Consider the following 20,270-nt stretch of genomic DNA (forward strand, 5'->3'; position numbering starts at 1 on the left):
AAACTTGCAAATTTCCTTACTAAAGGATTGGACAGTTCTGCCTTTCTCCGAATGATTGACAAGCTGGGAATGATGGATCCATATTTCCCAGCTTGAGGGGGAGTGTTAAATCTCAACCTCACGATCACAACAGAAATCCACGGCTGTGAACAGTAATCCATGGGAAGACTACCTGGATCACATTAATTCCTTCCATAGTTGATTTATTGATTCAGGAATAATTGTATTCTCATTATTATAGAGTTATTTGTTTCCTTATCAATACACCTTGTATAGATCTATAAATAGGGAGTGAATTGCATAATAAAATTCAAGCTTTTCCTCTTAAACTTCCTGATTGCAACACATAATGAAATAGAGGACTAAAAAAATTCTAAAGAGAATTAGCAATAAATATAAATAATTATATTGTTAAGTTTTTAACTAATTTGTCACTTTGGACGCTTGAACTCAAGGAGGATGAATGTAAGTGCGAAGATATATGGTCAAGAATCTGCCTTCTAAAAAATGACCCTTCAAGCAAGGTTTGGGCTTAAAAAAATGTTATATATTCACCAAAATCCCCTCTTCAAATTCTAAACACACTTAAAATAATGATAGTAATGCCTAGCTTAAGTATTATCACTTAGAATACTCAAATTTTACTTATCTTGAAAAATTCATTTCTTTTTTATTCGCCAGTAAAAACTCAAGAACTTTCAGTGTGAAATTTGTTAATTGTTATATGGCTAAAAACATATCACAGTCAAACTTAACAAATATTCTCAACCTTTTGCTTTAATTCATAGTGATGTGTGGTAACTATGTAAAGTCAAAATTTTCCCTAAATTCAGAAAGGTTTATTTCCTTCATCACGATCATACTTGTCTCACTTGGGTCATCTTAATGAAAGAAAAATTCAAAACGAAACAAATTTTTGGCATTTCAACACTATCAATAACAACAATAACAAACCTTTATTTATCCCACTACGTGTGGTCGGCTATTTGAATCTTTTTCTCCATTGTGTCCTATTAAGAGTCAAATTCTCATTTAAATCTAATAAAGAAGCATCATTTCTAATATTGTCTAACCAAGTCTTTTTACGTCGACCTCTACCTTTCTTAACATAAGCTAAATCTAATACATCTGCTCTCCTAACCAAGTCATCGGAAGGCCGTCATTTTATGCGAACAAATCTAAAGCGACTCTCTAATGTTATCTACAATTGGAGCTACTCCAACCTTTTCACGTATATGCTCATTTCGTATCATGTCTCTAAGAGTAAAGCCACTCATCCACTTGAGCATCCTCATCTCTACAACAATTAACTTAATATTATGCTTCTCCTTTAATGCCATTTCAACACCATCATTAATACTAAATTTCAACCCAAAATTCAAGTCCTAAAAACTGATAATGCCAAAAAATTATTCAAATTGATCATAGAAAATTTTATCTTGGTTCAAAGGCTTATCCACCAAAAGCTCCTATGTTGACACTCTCTACCAAAGTGCATTTGTGAAAGAAAAAGTAAGCACCTCTTAAAGGTGGCTAGATTACTACAAGTCTCCATAAATATTTCTAAGTATCTTTGGGGAGATATTGAGCTAACATGTACAAATCGCATTAATAGAATGTTTTAAGAATAATTTGATTTCAAACCACTATTTAAAACTTTGCTATTCATTTCCAAAGAACAAAATTATTCTTTTTTTTTGTTCCTCCAAAAATCTTTGAGTAGCCTTGCTTATTTTCATCACCAAAGAAAATTATATTTATATTTATCAAGGGTATCTTTATTAGATGCTCACAAATAAAAAAATGGTACAAAATGTTTTTTCCTTGTCACAAAAATAAACTTACGATTTCATTGATGTAACAATCATTGAACATCAATTCTATTGCTCCAAACTCGAAATATAGAGAGAGGGAATTCAAGAACAAGAATTTCAAGTTTGAAACTTATTGATTATTCACCATCATCTCTAATCAAACCTATGGAGGATAAACATTTCTCATAGCCCCACATTCAACCTAGTGAAGCCTCATTTGAACTGCAAACTCCCTCATTACATCACCAATACATCCAAACCTTCTAAAGCCTCAGCAGAACTCAAACCTCCCAACACCTTATCAATAAATGCAACCTATGGAGATGAGGTTCATGTTTATACTAGGAGGGGAAAAAAACAATGAAAGATAGCAATCAATATATCCCCAACACACCCAAAAAACCCGAACCTAGTTAAATGGCTAATGAAGTACAACTTGATAAGAGTAAGCTCGTAACCTTGAGCAATGAGGTCATGCACAAAACATCCAACCTATCATTTCATGGCTTAGAAAAGATTTCACTTGTATTTGGTGTTGTTACTTGATATAATACAAATTTTAAATAATAATCATGAAGCTCTCAAAACCCTTAAGTAGAAGAAAGTTGTAATAAAAAATATTCAAGCCCTAAAAGAGAACGAATCATGGAAAATTTTTGAACTTTTGCCAAGAAAAAATGCTCATATGCAAAAGGATTTTTATAGCCAAATATAAATCTCAAACTCAACATGTTACAAATGGGTGTGTTCAAACATATAATACTAACTACAAAAAAGTTTCTTTCCCGTTGTCAAACTCAACACAATTAGAATTCACCATTTTAAGATAAATTTTGACTGGCCTGTACATCATATATTGACATTAAGAATGATTTTCTTAATGGGGGTCTTGAGGGGGAGTATACATGGAGATCCCATTGGATTGGAAATTCAAGGAAACATAAATAAAATGAAGACACAAAAAAACTCCATATGGCCTTAAGCAGTCTCCTTGTGCCAGGTTTAGCATATTCTACCATTATGCTAAAAGGTGCGGATAAATTCAATGTCAAGTTGAGTCCACTATCTTCATCAAGCGCTCATCTAAAGGAAAAAATAGGGCAATCCTAATCATGTTTGTATATATTATATTGACAAGTGATACCGAGGAAGAGTTAATGAAAATGAAAGAGGTATTTCATAAAAGAATGTGATAAAAAAACTTAAGAAATCCAAAATACTTTCTTGAAATGACAGAAGCACGATCAAAATAAGATACTTTAAATGGAAGTGGCACAATCAAAATAAGACATGTTATTTCACAAATGAAGTATACTCTTGATCTACTTCAAGAAAAATGAATGCTTGGATGTAAGCCCACAGAAAATCCGATGGACTCAACCAAAAAAAAGTGATCACTACTTACAACACACCGGTTAATAAAAGTAGGCATCAATGCCTTGTGGGCATACTCATCTACCAATAGATGAACAACCCTAGTAAAGACCACATTGAAGCTATTAATGGATTTACCACAAAAATTACACTAAAAGAGCCTATTATATTAAAGAAGGGGGAATTTACATACATAGCACTCAAAGCTTTCACAATTACATATTTAATCGAGATCCTTACATGCTTTCTTCATTGTTCACAACATTGATCCCATCAGGTGAGTTCATCCTGCCACCATACATGGATGAGAAACAACAGTTTAAGCAAGATTTGAGCAAGATCTAACCTAAATCCTTCCAAACAGCAAAACAACTTTAAATCCTATAGAATCTTACATCTAGTTTTTCCACCTTTTTGCCCTAAATCCTAGATTTAGTAAATCCTATCATTGGGTTGATTTAACTTAAATCTGCAAGTTTCATAAACTCCTCTCCTTCTTCACACATTCTTACTCTAGCCGATGGCTTCTCTAACGAGATCCAATGGTACCTCCCTTGCTAAATGCAAGATTCATTGCAACTATCTTACTTGCATTTGGTTCACTATAATGGTTAAGAGCTATATTATAAAAATAATGAAGTTTAAGCATTAAATATATAAATGAGAAAATTTTAAGTGCTTGCATGTAAATCCCCTTTAAAAAAAATAAATAAAACAAGTAAATCAAAATTTTCACATATCTTCATTGGGTTGGTGATGCATCAAACTGAAGAACTAACTCTATATATTATACTTATGGAAGGGGAAACCTTGTGACGTTGAGAAAGAATTTGTGGCCTCAAAAAGTAGTGTTGAAGTTGAATAAAACGCAAAGGCATTGGGTATTTAGAAATGAATGTGGTTTTAAATATTGCTAGAAAAACTAAGCTATCAAATGAAAAAAAAAAATCTCTAAAAAATGTATTTTGAAAACTAATCCATCATAAATATTAAGAAAAATATTGACCAGCTAGGAAAAGCTAAACACATAGAGAATAGCTTACATTTTATTTTTAAAAAATTGAAAATGGACAACCTCAACTAAATAATGTTCCAATAAACTCCCCAAAATACAAAAATCCATTGAGACTTTACCAAAAATCCACTGAGACTTTACCATAATGAGTTTTATTAAACTAATCAACAACTAAGGAATAACTAATATATGCAATCTATTTGGAGAGAAGTTGCAAAATAATCATGAATCTACTACTAGCACCTTTCCATCTACAATAACCCAGCAATACGAGGAAAACAACTTTCAATCTACAATAATCCAATAATTCGTGGATATTAGATCAGGTAATCCATGGACAACAATTTTTCATCTATAGCAATCCAATAATACATGGACAACAACTTTCCACCTACAAGAACCCAATAATCTTATCCTAGAAAAATTACTTCTTTTGATTGTTTAACTTATTTTTGACTTTTTTGTTTCACTTCTAAAAGCAACTAAGTGCTCTTCTAGTCTCTTACATAGAAAAATACAAATCAGCAACCAAAGAAAGGAAAAATATGGCCTAGAAAATGCATTGACAAATGAATCCATCACAAGTACACAATTTCTAGAGTTTAGCAGAGATATTAAAAAATTTAAAACTTTTATAAGCCATACATCACACCTTCCTCAAAATCACATAAGCATTAATTATATATAAAGCATCTGCTAACGTCTTGTAATCTTTATTTGGATATATTGAAGCAAGGATGTGCTATGAAATCTAATCAACATACCCCAGACAAGCATTTAAGAATATATTCAGTAATTTCCAATAGCAAATAGATTATTCATTAGTTGAGATACAATTCAGTTTTCCACGAAATCATTCAACACTGAACACAGTTTTCCTTTTACTCACAACTACTACAAATTCTTATCGCAATGCAACCAAATTATCGGGCATCAATGCAGTATCACATTAGGTAAATATTGATCAAAACAGATTCAACAAAGCTTCCATAACAAGTATAACTCTATCTGACATCAATCGTGAATTCTGAAGTAAGACCATGAAATTCCAAAATAGCTCCTCTGCAGCTTCCGCCACTCAAAATCGTTTCCCCAGCAAACTAACAGACTTGCTCCTCCACTGCTTCCCTCTCCCATCCTCGCCCCCAAAACCAGACAAAAATATTGTCTTCATACCTCTAAAGTTGCATTCAAACAAAATTGGAAATTGCTTCGAAAGTTTCCCTTCCCTTAATCACTACCGGGAATTGGATATCTAAGAATCAATACAACCAATGACCAAATAAAGAAAACAATATTTAAAAAAAAAAAATTCGATATCTCGAACCTGAACAAAGAATCAACGCGTCCACAAATATGTTCATGTTTCGCATAAAATTCTATATGCAGATAAACCTCAGATGGGTTTAACTGTTTAAGAAACCCTAACACAAAAACAACCATACCAAATCAAACCAAGCTATTGTAAACCCTACCGACAACGAACAAACTGCATCACAGAAAATCGACAAGAAAATATAAGAGAAAGACGAGAAGAAATAGCTGATGCGTACAGTCGATGCGATTGTGCTTTCCGCTGGCGCAAGCGAATAAACCTCAGGATAAAGCGTAGGGTTTCGATAGATAAATATCACGAATCAGCTATTTAGTTTGTAATTTTACGCATTTACCTTTCAGATCCCTTTATTATTCTCTTTAGTATCTTTGTCCTGGGCCTGGCCCACTCGTGATCCATTATCAGGTTCGGTAATAGGCCTTTATGTAATATGAATAAAGTAATATACCTATTATAAATCTATTAGGAGCATAATTCCCAACCATGCTTGCTTGATGTGGTTGAGGAGAGATTATTTGGTGTGGAGTGCGGACGGGGAGAACGGTCCACACAAGTACTGGGTACCTAGCGGTAAATGTACGAGTACGGGTACCGCTAGGTACCCAATGCTTGTGCGGATGGTACACACTCCGCACCTAATAATTTTTCGTGGTTGAGGGCTAATTTTCTCATGGTGAAAGCAATTACTTAGGATAATGAGAGAGCATGAAGTAAAAGAGCTTTAGAAAATTTTTAGTTGAAAGGGACCTAGTTTAGGCTTTGTTTTGGACAACTTTCTTATTGTTTTAGAAAGTAGCTCTCTAGTACAACAAATTTTTAAACCAAGCAATTGCTTCATAAAACAGTAAGTAAGAATACTATTCTAAATGAGGCCTTAAAATGTTAAAAGGTGGGGATATTTCTTCTATTAATGGAGAACTGGGAAAGAAGTGCTCACACTTTCAATTGAAGATCCAGTTTTGAGCTACAATGATTGCATCATAAAGTCTTTATTGAGATAATAATTTCATGTGGAATATAGATAGTTTGTATAAATATCATAAAATAAGAATTACATGGGCAAAAAATTATGAAAAGTTTCTTACAAAATATACTAAAAATAAGGTTTGGATGTTAATAAATTGGCATTGAAAAGTTATTTTTTTTAATGATATTATTACTCAGTCAAACGCATATGATTTTGATCTTTATATATATATATAATAAACATGATAATAATGATATTAATTGTATATTACATTCTATTTTGAAAATGAGAGATGAATAATTAAAATTAAAATATTTACATAAAAAATTTGTACAATGCCCTAAATCTTATTATATGATCTAAAAGAGTTTATCATAAATAGTTGATTATGAGTTATTTGTGAAGTATAATGCTTAATTAGCAATACTTGATGTAACCCTAGCATCTATATGTTGATTGATCATGTTTTTAACAACATAAAAGGCTAACTATACCAAAAGAATTTATAAGAAAAGTAACTAATGCAAAAAAAAATCAAGAAAGGAAGAGATTATACTATGAAACCTAATGGAGAAAATTGGGGGAAAGCTTTTATGTTCATCATTAAATATAACATAAAAATCTAATTTTGGTAATTTATAAATTGTTTCTAGCTTACTCAAATCTTTTAGTAGCTTTATTATATTTGATTGCTCTTATTATGTTCATCTTGCAATCAAGAATATTATATGCTTAATCAGTATATTTTTCTTTCTTATGCATACATTTTTATCTCAACATCATATTTTATTTTTGACATATGTGTATCGTGTACTATAAATATTTTTATAAGCTAATATTTATTGTCACGCACAAATGATTATCCCCATCAATATGTTACAAAACAATCACCACTAGAAAGTAAGATAGTCATTGGCAAGTGGTGTTGCAGCATGACATGACTCAAAGTCATCCTATAGTGAATGCCCTCAAGTTGTGTGGGAAGCGTATTTAAGGTTGAACAATTTAATAGAACATCATTTAGTAGGCTTAATCAAGCTATAATAATAAGGCCCAACTTGACACCTCGAGTTCTTTACTAACTAATCATAATTTTCATCTTAAGGGAAACATTTGGATACTTTACTCCATAACTCCTACCCAAAGTTCTTGGTCTTTCATCCTGTGGTGGATATTGACAATATCTTTATGAGTACGTAGTTGTTCTCAGTTATGCTCATCTACCTAGTCCAAAGCGACCTCCAACCACATTATTTCCATCTAGTGCATGTATCTATCTTTGCGAGTTTTCATCTACTTAGAATCAATCTCTAATGATAAAAATATGGGATTCGTATCTACTGGATCACCTGCTACATTATTTATCTATTATTTGGAATAAACCATTCAATAATTTTAGTTTACTTCTTGTCACTAGTCTCTACAATTATTGTTACCATTAGTATTTCCTTTGGGTGTAAAGTGACTAAAGCCACTACCCCAACAAAGAAATATTATAAGTTTGGCTCTATTTTACTTTCCTTCACGTCACTAGTCTCTATTTAGTGACGGGTTAGCGGGTTGATAGGTTGTTGAGGAGAGAAAGTACTTCACTCCAACAAAGAAAAAATAAGTTTTCATGGAATATATATTTTTTAATTATCGATCAAAAAGATTTCCAGCATAAATTTCCACCATAAATCTACCAAAAAAAATTCCAGTGGTTACGAGAAACTCATTTGGAGAGATAACTTACTACAATATTTTACATCATTTAAAATCAACAGACCATCTCCTAAGCTATCAAACATAATTAAACATATATTTAAAAAAATCAATAAAGCATTTATGATTAAAAAGAGATCTAAATCCTCTATTTTAAAGATTTGACATAGAAGATATTCTGACTCCACATAATTAACAGACCCTTATCATTCATATATATACATTGCAAGAAAAAGCATAACATATAGTACTATGTACAAAGTTTTCACAATAAATAGAGCCAAACTTCTACATAATTAAGAAAGATTAGTGATCAGAGAGATCACAAAGCTCATCTACTGGATGTGCAAAAATTTTTTGCCCAGGTGACAAAATTGCTTTGGGATCATATCTGCTTTTCATCTCAACAAATCTCCCCCATTTTTTACCAAAATGTTTCTTCCAGTCCTCCATACTTGTGTAATGAGGCAAGTATTGCTTATAGTTCAAGCCCTGTTGATCACAAAACTTCAATATCTCAGCATTCTGGTTCTCCAAATGCTCCAAATCATTCATCTCTGAGGATAGTAAGATTCCTATGGAATAGAACACCTCTTCATTTGGAATTGCTGTGGACATCCTTTCATCCCATCTATAAATCTTAAATAATTAGTTTATCAAACAAGAAACATGTTTATGCATTATATTTGGAGTATTAAACATTGAGTTATAGCCATATTTTTTATTATATTTAAATGTCAAAATAAGCCACACGTACGTTTTACAGTTGTGACTAAGATTTTGTTTGGGACAACTACCTTACTGTTTCTTAAAGCAGTTTCTTAGTACAAAAATTAAAAATTTTCTACTAGAAAGCTGCTTTAAGAAGTAGTGAGAAAGCCGTCCCAAACGTAGCCTAAGTTTTTATTTGGGATGACTTTCTTATCGCTTTTTAAAACACTCTAGTATAAAAAGTTTCTTGAACTATAATTTTTTTACTAAAAAGTTGTTTTATAAAACAATAAGAAAAACGTCCAAAACAAAGCCTAAGATAATTATTTTACCATTTTTGTGCTTGTGATTTTTTTTTTATATTAATTAAGATTGTTATCAATGTGATTGAAAATCTTAAATTATTTTATAAAAAAGTCCAACAAAAACTAATATTTTGTATTTTTTTTAAAACTATATTACTATAACTCTTAGCAATGAGTTATATGAAACACACATTATGAACATTGATAATTAGAGATCTCCTTTCCTTAATGTTAATTAAATAAAATTGTATCCAAGAAAATAATTTTGCCAACTAAAGTTCTCTAATTGCTATCAATGTGTATTTCTCTCTCTATATATAGAGATAGAGAGATAGAGAGAGAAAGAGAGAGAGAGAGAGAGAGAGAGAGAGAGAGAGAGAGATGGTAAACTAATGGTTTGATGAGTGAAACATAAGCATACTTTGATCTTTTTGTTGGATAAACAAGTATTGGACCCATGGATTTGCTGGTCTTCAATATTATTCCTTTGAGCGCTCCAATATAGAAATCCATTATATTAGACTTTGAAACAAGGAGATTGAGCCATGGATGTGGAACATCCCATAACCCCATAGCTCTTAGTTTCAGCTCGCCATCATGAACTCTATTCAGAAAACTCATGTAAGTGACATCATTTTTGAATGCAAATCCAGATACAAAGCTTAGTTTTCTAAGCAATTCTTCAATATCCTGAAAAACAAAAGGCTATGATCACTACATAGATTAAGTAAGCATTCAAAAATATAATATAATTTCAATTATGAAGTTTGTCAGAGTTATTAGAATTATTATATTAACATATTTGTTCAATATTTATTGCAATATTTTTTTTTAAATTATAATATATCATTATTATTGACATTATTTATAAATAACATATTTTTCTTAATTTATTACTATCTTTTTTTTCCTATATAAATATGTTATTCATTGATCATTATCATGTACTAATTATAAGACAAAACTTATTGTCTTACAAACTTCAGAAAATATCTTTTAATTCACTTTAGAATAATAAGAATATTGGGAGATAGTTTTTCTTATAGAAGTATGTAAATAAAAAAAATGGAAATTAAAATATAAAATTAAAGTACTATTATGATGAGAGAGAAAATTACAAATATAAATTCAAGAAATTCAAATTATGATAATTATAATCATAATTTCGAGTTATATATTTTAATTTATCATTTATTAATTCTAAAATAATTAAGAATAATATATATAGAGATAGAGAGAGAGAGAGAGTTTTAATTTATCGTTTATTAATTCTAAAATAATTAAGAATAATAAGAGAGGGTGAGAGAGATGATAAATAAAATTTGATTTTTTTTTATATTTTCATTATAGAGATTTATTTGATCTATTAATACTGGTTATCAAATAATATAGACCATTAATTTTAATTTTTTGTTTATTTTGATATTTTCTTTGCTTCTATATATATTTAATTATTATTTTTATTTTTTTATTTTGTTTTTTTTTCAAGATAATATAAATATAAATGCCTACTAAGTCATCTTCTTTTTTAATTTCAAATAAAATCATAAAATAATAATTAAAAAAAAAAAAATAAGCATATTATTTTTCTCCTAAATTTTTATTCTTTTAATTTGATCTTGATATAAAATATATACAAAATATAAAAATATTTTTTTTTAAATAAAGAAAACAATTAGTATACATAAATTTGAAAACTTTTAAATCGTAAAAAAATTACCTGATCCATTTGAGTTTTATCAGCTCTACTAAAGTTCCTTCCATGATGATAGTCATAGTAGAAGGAGGCTTCCAAGCAATATATGACTCCCTCATTACCATAAGCCAGCTTTTTAATCCTCTTCAGATCCTTTTCTGAGAAGAAGGGAGATCTCCAGTTGCTCTTTAAGCTGTGTTCCATAAGCAAAGATCCTTCCACATAGTTCAGTCTCCATCCTTCCCCTTCAGCTTTAATGGATATAAGCAGCTCTTGGTCCTTTGTGAACAGCTCGAAGTCTGTATACATCAGTCGCATCCATCTCACCTGTATCACAATCACATGTATTTAATTTGTTCATCACAGATGAAAAGTCTTCGGTTTGCAGCTTTTATGCATGCCGAAAAATTATTATCACTACAGGAAATTCACAAAACACCGGCAGCATTTTCGCGGTACGGTTGGACTCCAAGAAAAAGCGGTGGTTTGACCGCCGGTAATTGCTGGAGGTTTCCCTGCAGTCGACATGCTGGTAAATTCTGACGGTTTTTCTGCGGTTTACGTGCCAGTAATTTCCGACTGTGATAGCCGCTGGAACACCACCGAAAATTACAGTTGCTGGAAAAAGGACGTCGGCCTCGGTTTCGTATGTAGTTTATTCCTACAGGGTTTTAACAATCGAAAAACGGCTGGAAATTTTAATAATTGCAGGAAAATCGCCCGTTCCGTCAGAAAAATCCGCTGGTATTGGAAGATTTACATGTAGTGTATGTGCAGAGTCTGGATGCTGTTCGGAATACTCCAATCACGTAAAGATATGTGCATTTTTTCTCAACTTTGTACACATGTGTCCAAGAGAGAGAAAATACACGTGTTTTCATATGATTGGAATCCATATGAAAAGTTACGTCCGGACTCTGCAAGTAATAATCTCTCTATGCATGCCAGTAGGTACACAAAGCAGTGCCTTCGATGATAATTTGATTGTTTATATAATTAAATAAGTTTGATCAAAATTTTAAAAGATTATCATAGAAATAAATAAATTCGAATATGGCCTGCTTGTTTATTTTTAATCGTGAATAATCTTATTTGTTGTTTATATATTAATTCAGTAGCTTCTTAAGAATTTGATAAAATATCAATTCAATGAAAATTTGTTCTTTAATTTTTTATTGACAATTTTTTTTTAATCAAGCAGGCTAATTAATTAACCAGCATATATATCATTCATATAAAAATTTTCATAAATTACACAATATGAAATAATGATACACTGGCCTATGTTAAAATGATTATATTTATATAGATAAAAAATTTATATTAATTAACGTCGACTTAATTATTAAGTGGATAATTATCGAGTTAATTAAGTGCATAATTAACCACTGGAAGCAGTAAGCTAGCTCGTGACAACTTACGCTTTTGGGTGCGTTCTCTAAAGCAATCCTGGCCCTCGTAATGATCCCGAACTGTCCCAAACCTCCCAATACAGAGAAGAAGAGATCAGGATTGGCACTCTCCGAGCAGCTCACCATCTCCCCTTTACCTGCATAATTACCCTCCTTAATTACAACACTAAAATTTGTTTAAAAAAATCGTGACCACTCATGTCTTACAAGCTGTAGATTCCTGATCTAACGGTTGTAAGTGCATCATAGGTTCTTCGTAATTAACACACTTTAATCACGTCATTATCTTAATTAAGAAGCTCTAATACCTAACTAACAACTAATTATACTCTAACTAATAACCTAAAATCAATTAATAATCAACAAAGCAAATTAAATCTAACCTGTAACGATGTCCAATTCATGAACGTTGGAGATCTGCGGTCCATGCAAAAAAGCCTGCCCACTTATTCCACCATTAGACAAAGTTCCACCCAGTGTCAAGTAAAGATAATCAGTCCAAGTCTTTGGTGTCAAACCATATCTCAAAGTCTCTCTCAACACATCAATCCACATTCGCTCACCGCCGACATCTACGAACATGCCATCGGTCGATACGGTGATACTGCTGTCGAGGGATGGCATGTTGATGACGATGCCGGCGGAGGCTTGGGCTTGACCACGAGTCGAGTGGCCAAGGCCGCGGGCTGAGACGGTAAATGGGTGAGGGGAGAAGTGGGAAAGGCGGAGGAGAGAGGCGATATCTGAAGGGGAGGAAGGGAGGAAGACGGCAGAAGGATGGGAGTGAACAATGCCGCCAAAGTCGGAGGATGCGGCGGAGAGGGAGAGGGAGTCGAAACGAAGATGGGTGGAGATGGGGTGGGTGAGGAGAGTGGTAGGGAGGGAGTTGGGGGATTGGATGAGGATGGACATGAGAGTGGTGGTTAGGAGGAGAGTGGTGGGTTTGAGAAAGGATGGCATGACATGGAGATTCATGGGGGAGGGAGATAGAGTAGCAAGAAGGTTTGGTGTAAGAAAATGATGAATTGGGGTCCTATTTATAAAAAGAGAGATAGAATTAAATATAAGATATAAATTATATTGAAATATTTTGATATATTTTATATTGAGATGAAAAAGATAAAATATTTAGAGTTATAAGATAAATCCTAAAACTTAAAAGTTATTTGAATATTTTGTTAAGATAAAACTAATTTATGATGTTTTTCATTTTTCTTTAAAAATTTCTTAATTTTTACTGTTCATAATAAAATTTTAAATATTTTATTTTATTATTTTAACATAAATCTGATTTGAATATTCTAATATTAATATTTTCTAAAGAAAGGGGAGGAGAGATTGCTGATAGTACTGTGGATGAGAATGGGACAAAGGAATTTCATTAATGACTAGTTGCAGTATTTATTATATGCTTATGGGTTTTGTTCTGGCAGAGGTTTGAGCTCGGAAAAGGACCAAAGCTACAGAGTGTTTTTCATTTTTTAAGTATTTCTAAAAAGAGCTGTGGTATCTTACTAAAGGTGGATAAAAAAAACTTTGATATAAAAATAAAAAAGAATATAATAAAATGTTTAATTTGGGGCCACTTAAGTGAGGAAAGATCCAACCATCCAATCTAACAAAATCTGTGAGGTGTACCATGCTGGATTTTTCACACTTCACTTTTTTATGAAATGAGTTATTTTAATCATTTTGTATTATGTCAATCATTTTTTAAGCAAAATAGCTATTAATATATTACTGCATGGTGAAACATATGTGGGAATGGATGGAATTTATCGTCTTAGTATTATATGAATATTCTGCACACTCAAATAAAATAAGAGTAAAGATTGTAACTCATTGAATATTAGTGAGTTATCGATCCTTTTAAGGACTTGTAATTTAATTTGATATATTAATGCGTAGGTCCTTCATAGGACTTTAACCACAAAAAAGAAGGAGATAAGAGTCGAGAGCAGCTTGTAAAAGAGGGAATAATTTTTACATGAAAATCTTGAAAGGAGAAGAACCACATGACTTAATCTGATTGAAATGATTCTACTAGAAAATGAAATCTCGCTCATTCTTAGATGCCCTTTTAGGAGTTTTTTCCTTTGTGGCTTTTCACGACCTTAAATCCACTTTCCATCATGATTTTTCTTCCTTGTGGATTTTGCAGGAGGAGAACCTTGCTTTGGCGGCCCAATTTGAATTTGCTTTGATCGAAAAAATTTCCTGCTCGCAGACCTCTGCTCGATTCTATACATAATTTTTTTATTTAAATTGAAACACAACGGCGTATGTTCAGTGACTCTTTTGAATCCAAAATATGTTATGATTAAAATGGTTAACGACTTAGATTATAATAGAGTTTTTGCACATCATTTTTATTTAGTCAATAATTGCTATATGAAATTAGTTATGTTGTATCCATTCTTTGATATTGTTGTGGAATCCCCATTACCCTGATCTGGGTTTCTTTCCTTAACCTCCGACCCTATCTGTTCTCTTCACGTATTCTTCACGGTTTGAGTTCATTGCTTGTTGTCCTTTAAAAACTTATAATACTACTTCTGTTGGGTCGAGGCCCTTTGTTGCTTGTGAGCTGGTTGAGCTTGATATCACCAAACACTACATTGATCGAGTGTGGCTTGGTCAAAAAAAAATTGGGTATGTCCAACTTGTTAAGATGGAGATGTTCCCTTCATTGTTGGTTAATTGCGAGTCCCTAGGCCATTCGAATGTGGAGTGTCGTATTCTTCACTCGCACCTTGATGTCATTCCTGTGAACATCCACAACCCCCTACTTTTTGATAACATGGGTACTAAGGAGTTAAATCCGACTAGTTGTGTTGATGTCGTGCAGGAGGGTGTGAAAAATTTACACAATGCAATGGTGAATATTAATGTTTGTGATGGTGCATGTTCTTTGATGTTCATGATATAGTGATTGTCAATGGTATGAATGATAATCCTGAGGTTGTTCATGCACCAAATAGTTTAAATAAGCAAGTAGTTATTTCTACTAAATTGATTATTGTCAAGAACTAAATCGATGTACATACACCTTCTAGTGATGCTAGTTTGGAGGCTCAGGGGAATTCTTTTCCTCAAGGCCTTGTGAATACTGCTATGACTCTTATGGATGGCGTGGATGTCTCAAATCTATTTCCCCTATCTCTGAAGAAGTTGATTTGGATGGTGGGAAACCTCATTTGGAATTACAATTTGGTCATCCGATTGATCACTCGGGCTGGATTTGCTCTCAGTCAACTAATATTTGTATTTTTTTTGGGTCTGATGTTTATTCCACTTTGTGTTTGATGGAGGAGAACGATTTAAGTGTCGTACAGGTGGAGGGCATATCCTTTTGTTTGAGAAGGAAAAAATAAAATAAAAATAAAAACAATATTATTCACAACTTCAATTATTCGTTGGAAGCCCTTCTCATTCTAAAGCTCGGGTTAAAATTTAGATATGTTTACTGGGTTTTTTTTTTTTTTTTGGGTTGGGCCTTTGGCTTTGTTAGGTAATATTTTTGGTTGAGTCCGTTTTCTGCTTTCCCTTGGTGCTTCTTATATTGTTATGGTTGGTTGGATGTTATTTGGTTCCAGGACTGACTCGGGGTATTGTTATTTTGCTTGTGGGTTGGTTTCTTTGGTTGTAATTGTCCCTGGCCTTATCTTAGATTTTCTATTCCTTTTTCTTTTGGCTTTTGGTGGGGTCTGCTCCTTGTTTTGTAGGTGCAAGTTCTCTGCAGGATTGTGGATGGTTGATCAATCATTTCGTCTAGTGTAGATCTTTTTTTATTAAGATCAGTTTGTGGCTTTTGTTTGTACTTTTTGTTGGTTGGATTCAGGTTTCTTTCTCTCTACCAGCCCTGGTCTTAGGTTGGATATTGTTCTGCTGTTAATGGGGGCTTTCCTACTCTTCTTTTGTTAGATTTTTCCTGTTGTTTAATGTAACTTGAAAGGATCACTAGCTATAAGATTTTCTTTTTGAATGTATTTATTTTTTGTTTTAGAGAGTTGTTGATCTTTTAAGGACCTTGTATCTCTTTTATAAATTAACATGTAGGCCCCTTTATGAGTTTTATAAAAAAAGTTATAAGTTACAAATAATATTTTTCCCTACAATTTCAAAAGAAGTTAATACAAGATAGCATACATAAATTGTGAATGAGCCTTCGATGTATAAGTATCCTTAAATAAATTTTTAGTGTTCTATTTGATTTTTCTCTTTGAAAGAGGAGAGTCCAAATATCATGAAGTTAACCATAACCTTGGTACCAGCATTAGGTATCATTATTGGTGGCGTTGAGAAGTGATATCTAAGTTGGTGACAACCGATGTCATGGTTGATGTTGACAATGGGCATATGCCATGTTAAAAATGATATGAGTTGATGTCATTAATTATGATGAGCAGTGGCATTATTATCGACCACATGTATCAACTTCATTGGCAATAATGTTCATTGATGTTGTTGATGAAGACTGGCAACAAATTTGGTGGACATAGACATTACTATCGACAAATATATGAGTCTTATTGATGATGACATGTGTTACCATTTTTTTATGATGGCGAGTGTTGGCATTGACGTCAATGTTATGTATGAGCCTTATTGGAAAAAACATGTGTCGATGTTGTTGCAATGGTGGGCAACAAAGTTGGCAGACATTAGCATTAGTGTCTACGATGCATCATTCTTATTAGCAATGACATGTTTCAATGTTTTGGCTATAATGGATGAAGAAGTTGATGGACATGCATGTCTATATTTGTATTGATGATGTGCAAAGACTATTTAACAATCATGTGCATTGATGTTATCGGTCACAACTAGCAAAAAAGTCGGCGATAATTGGTATTGAATATAAGACTTTGACATTGGTGTCGATATCGTGCATTAGTCTTATTAACAATGGCATGCATCGACGTTGTTGTTGATTATGGATGATAAAATCAATAAACATTACTATTAGTGTTGTGTGTTGATAACATACATCTATCTTATTAGCAATGATGTGCTTCAATGTTATTGGTGAGGGTTGGCAATAAGATGACAAATGTCAGTATTGCCGTCGACAAAGTGGGTCGGCTTTATTGGTTATGTCTACGTCCATGTTATTGGTGACAATAGGATAAAAAGTCATTAGACATTGGTATTGGCATCAACAACGTCATCCATTGGCTTTATTGGTGATAGTATATATCGATATTATTGTGTAAAAGCTCACTTCATTTCATATCACTTCACATATTTCTACAATCAAGTATCATTCTTTAGCATTTAAAAATTTTAATAACATCAAAATTTTGTGATCTTAAGCTTATTGTATTCCTCTCATTGTGATGCTAGTTTTTATCGCAAGCACACAAAATTTAAAGATCATTCGATCCGACAAATGGTATAATGAAGTTTTATTACACATTAAGTACTTGAGTTAGACTCATTTCGACTTAATTTGAACACATAATAACACTTTTAATTTGGTGTTATTGGACTTGTCTCATTAGAACATTTATTTTAACTATCGCTTTACATAAATTAGAGTTTGGATGGTTTTGAATTTAACTACATAAATTTCTACTTTAAATATTTCATTGGGATTTGTGGTTAATTAGATGAATTTTCTAGTGACACATCATTTGCACCATTATTTATGAATATTAAACCCTAAAGTTGTTTGTGATATTTGGAAACATAAATGATGCATTTTTTTTACTTTATATTTTTCCTTTTAATTCGTTTAAATTTTAAATTAAATTTCAAAATTTTATAACCATTCCAAAAATTTTAAATTTTGTAAGAAAAAAAATTGTCACTCCGCATCCTCCTTTTAACCTATAAATGCTTGCATTTGTTTTGAGGGAAAAATCACACCTTAGAATTCTCACCATTGTATTCTTGGACACTATTTTTGGTAAGAGACCCTTAGTTTTCCCTTTGTAAAGTACAATTATCCTTCGTAAGGAGGTATGAAACTATATTTGCATATGTGGTGTGATTTGACTCTGATGCTCCTTTATAATGAATCTCATTGCTATCCGACATAGGTAGATTTATGAGACCAAATATTTATGGTCTTCATGCAAAACTTTGATCTTCCACTTGGTGGGAGCTTGATTGTCTCCATTTGGATAGATTAGATCATAGATGACAAAAATTTTAGCCACAAAATTCTTAAATTTTGTAAGAAGAATGTGTACCTTTCAAAATTTCAAAGATATGTTATGGTTGTTAATAAGTTACACTTTTAGAATATGAGTATATGTGGCTTAAGGATCTCCAGAGTCAATCAACATAGGAGAAAGAGTTTTCAATTGTTGCTTCTCAACCATCATATTTTGATTTGTGGAGCCAAATAGGGGGATAAAGCCAGTAGTGGCAAATTTATGAATAATTAGATGCCTAGGTCATAACATATAATCATGCTTAAACATCTTATTATAGCAATGGAGCGAATACAATTGATGAGTTATTGAGAAGACATGTGGCTATAAAGACTTGAAAAAAATGAATTCTTGCATGAATGCATTACAACTTATGTGGGTGCAATGTGCTGCCAACAACAAAGCACAAACAACATGAGGAAGAAGAGGAGGAAGGGGATGATGAATAAAAGGAAGAAGATTATTGAGATTTTTAGAGAAAGTTAAAATATATATATATATATGAGGATAAAGTTTATGCTCTTACACAATCATTTATTTAAGAACTTTTGTTGATATTTTTTTAACTTTATGTTTATGTTAAACTCTGTAATTATGCTGAACTTTTTGATAAACTTAATGTCGTACTCTATGTTGTAAGGTGCCTTATAGCGATATTACTTTTAACTTGTGTTATAACTTATAATTGTTGTATGTGTTGTGATTATTTGTAAATGCAAATTTGAAACAATATGATGATATTTATTTTTTGTTTTAATTTTTAGCACATGTTTTAGATATTTTTTTCCGAACATTGACAAATTTGAACGATATTGATGAGCCATTGAGTTTTTGCTTGTATTTTTGGTGGCATTATCGACAAATTTTCCATTAGTAAATTTATTTATGAATTTACCTTCAATGAAGCTGTTGGAAACCTGGACAAATGATCCTCAGAGTGAAGCCATCCTTCTAGTATTTTTTGCATCGCTAGAGATGTTAGTTTTTTCTAAAATTATGTTATAGCAGATAATGCTAGAATTCCATCTAAGGATTTTCCATTGTAAATTTTTATGACAAAAATCCATTGCTATATATCAATAATTCACCATAATTATAACGTCTAAAACACTATCATAATATCTATAATTAATTTCATTACAAAAAAAAAAAGTCACAATTATCCATCATAAATGAATTGTATTATTCTTTTCACTCTTACTTGTAATCAACTAAAACATTTGAAGTTGAAAAAGAAATGAAATAGTCACACTTTTCTTGAGATTAGTGTAGTCTCTATTTATTTATCATCTTCCATCTTCACGTAAACCACTTTGAGTCGACTCAACCCAACTCTTCCCATTCACTTTCCACCTTGGCCTAAAATAATACTAAAGTACTAACTTCAGTGCTTGTGTGATAATCCCTTACCCCACCCTCTCAATTAGCTTTCCTTAAAAAAGAGAGAGAGAGAGTTGATAAAGATCATTTGTTGTCACTAGTGTATTCATGTGCTTTGTCATTTTCTCTCTCTCTTTTATATGACTCCAATCATCTTCCTTGTAATAATATAATTGCAAGCTGGCGGTAACTATTTCTTATTTCATGATAATGATGGGTCAATGATAATAATTTGTGAGATATAGTTTGAAGAGAATCTAATTATGATAACTTCAATAATTTTCCAAATAATCATGGAGTTTTTGGTTTGCTATAAGATATCAGAATCTGCACCAAAAGGAAAATTCCAAATCAAAAGATTTGCTCCAAATTAAAATCATGTAAAGTCGAATCCA

General features: G+C 31.9%; 2 protein-coding genes across 5 annotated transcripts in view; both read right to left on the bottom strand.

The window, feature by feature from the left end:
• The window catches only part of LOC110105261 (heterogeneous nuclear ribonucleoprotein Q), a 39,698-nt gene extending 33,835 nt beyond the window's left edge, over nt 1–5,863 (bottom strand). The window contains exon 1 of one of the 4 annotated variants that reach the window (XM_020834692.2): nt 5,757–5,863. The gene's annotated coding sequence lies outside the window, so the exon portion shown is untranslated. Of the gene's footprint in view, nt 1–5,530; nt 5,623–5,678; nt 5,696–5,756 lie in introns of those variants that run through there. The other 3 variants (XM_020834702.2, XM_028693812.1, XM_020834688.2) reach the window with 3 other exon arrangements.
• A 2,533-nt stretch (nt 5,864–8,396) lies between these two features.
• Nucleotides 8,397–13,320, bottom strand: LOC110105324 (cytokinin dehydrogenase 6). Its single transcript, XM_020834774.2, has 5 exons — nt 12,718–13,320; nt 12,344–12,471; nt 10,947–11,249; nt 9,648–9,916; nt 8,397–8,841 (listed from the first exon to the last, which is right to left on the bottom strand). Exons 1-5 carry the CDS (start codon nt 13,307–13,309, stop codon nt 8,517–8,519), a joined length of 1,617 nt encoding a protein of 538 aa, XP_020690433.1. The 5' UTR covers nt 13,310–13,320; the 3' UTR covers nt 8,397–8,516.
• Nucleotides 13,321–20,270: the final 6,950 nt, after the last annotated feature.

This window comes from Dendrobium catenatum, unplaced genomic scaffold (assembly GCF_001605985.2).
Source record: "Dendrobium catenatum unplaced genomic scaffold, ASM160598v2 fragScaff_scaffold_370, whole genome shotgun sequence".
NCBI classification, from domain to species: domain Eukaryota; kingdom Viridiplantae; phylum Streptophyta; class Magnoliopsida; order Asparagales; family Orchidaceae; genus Dendrobium; species Dendrobium catenatum.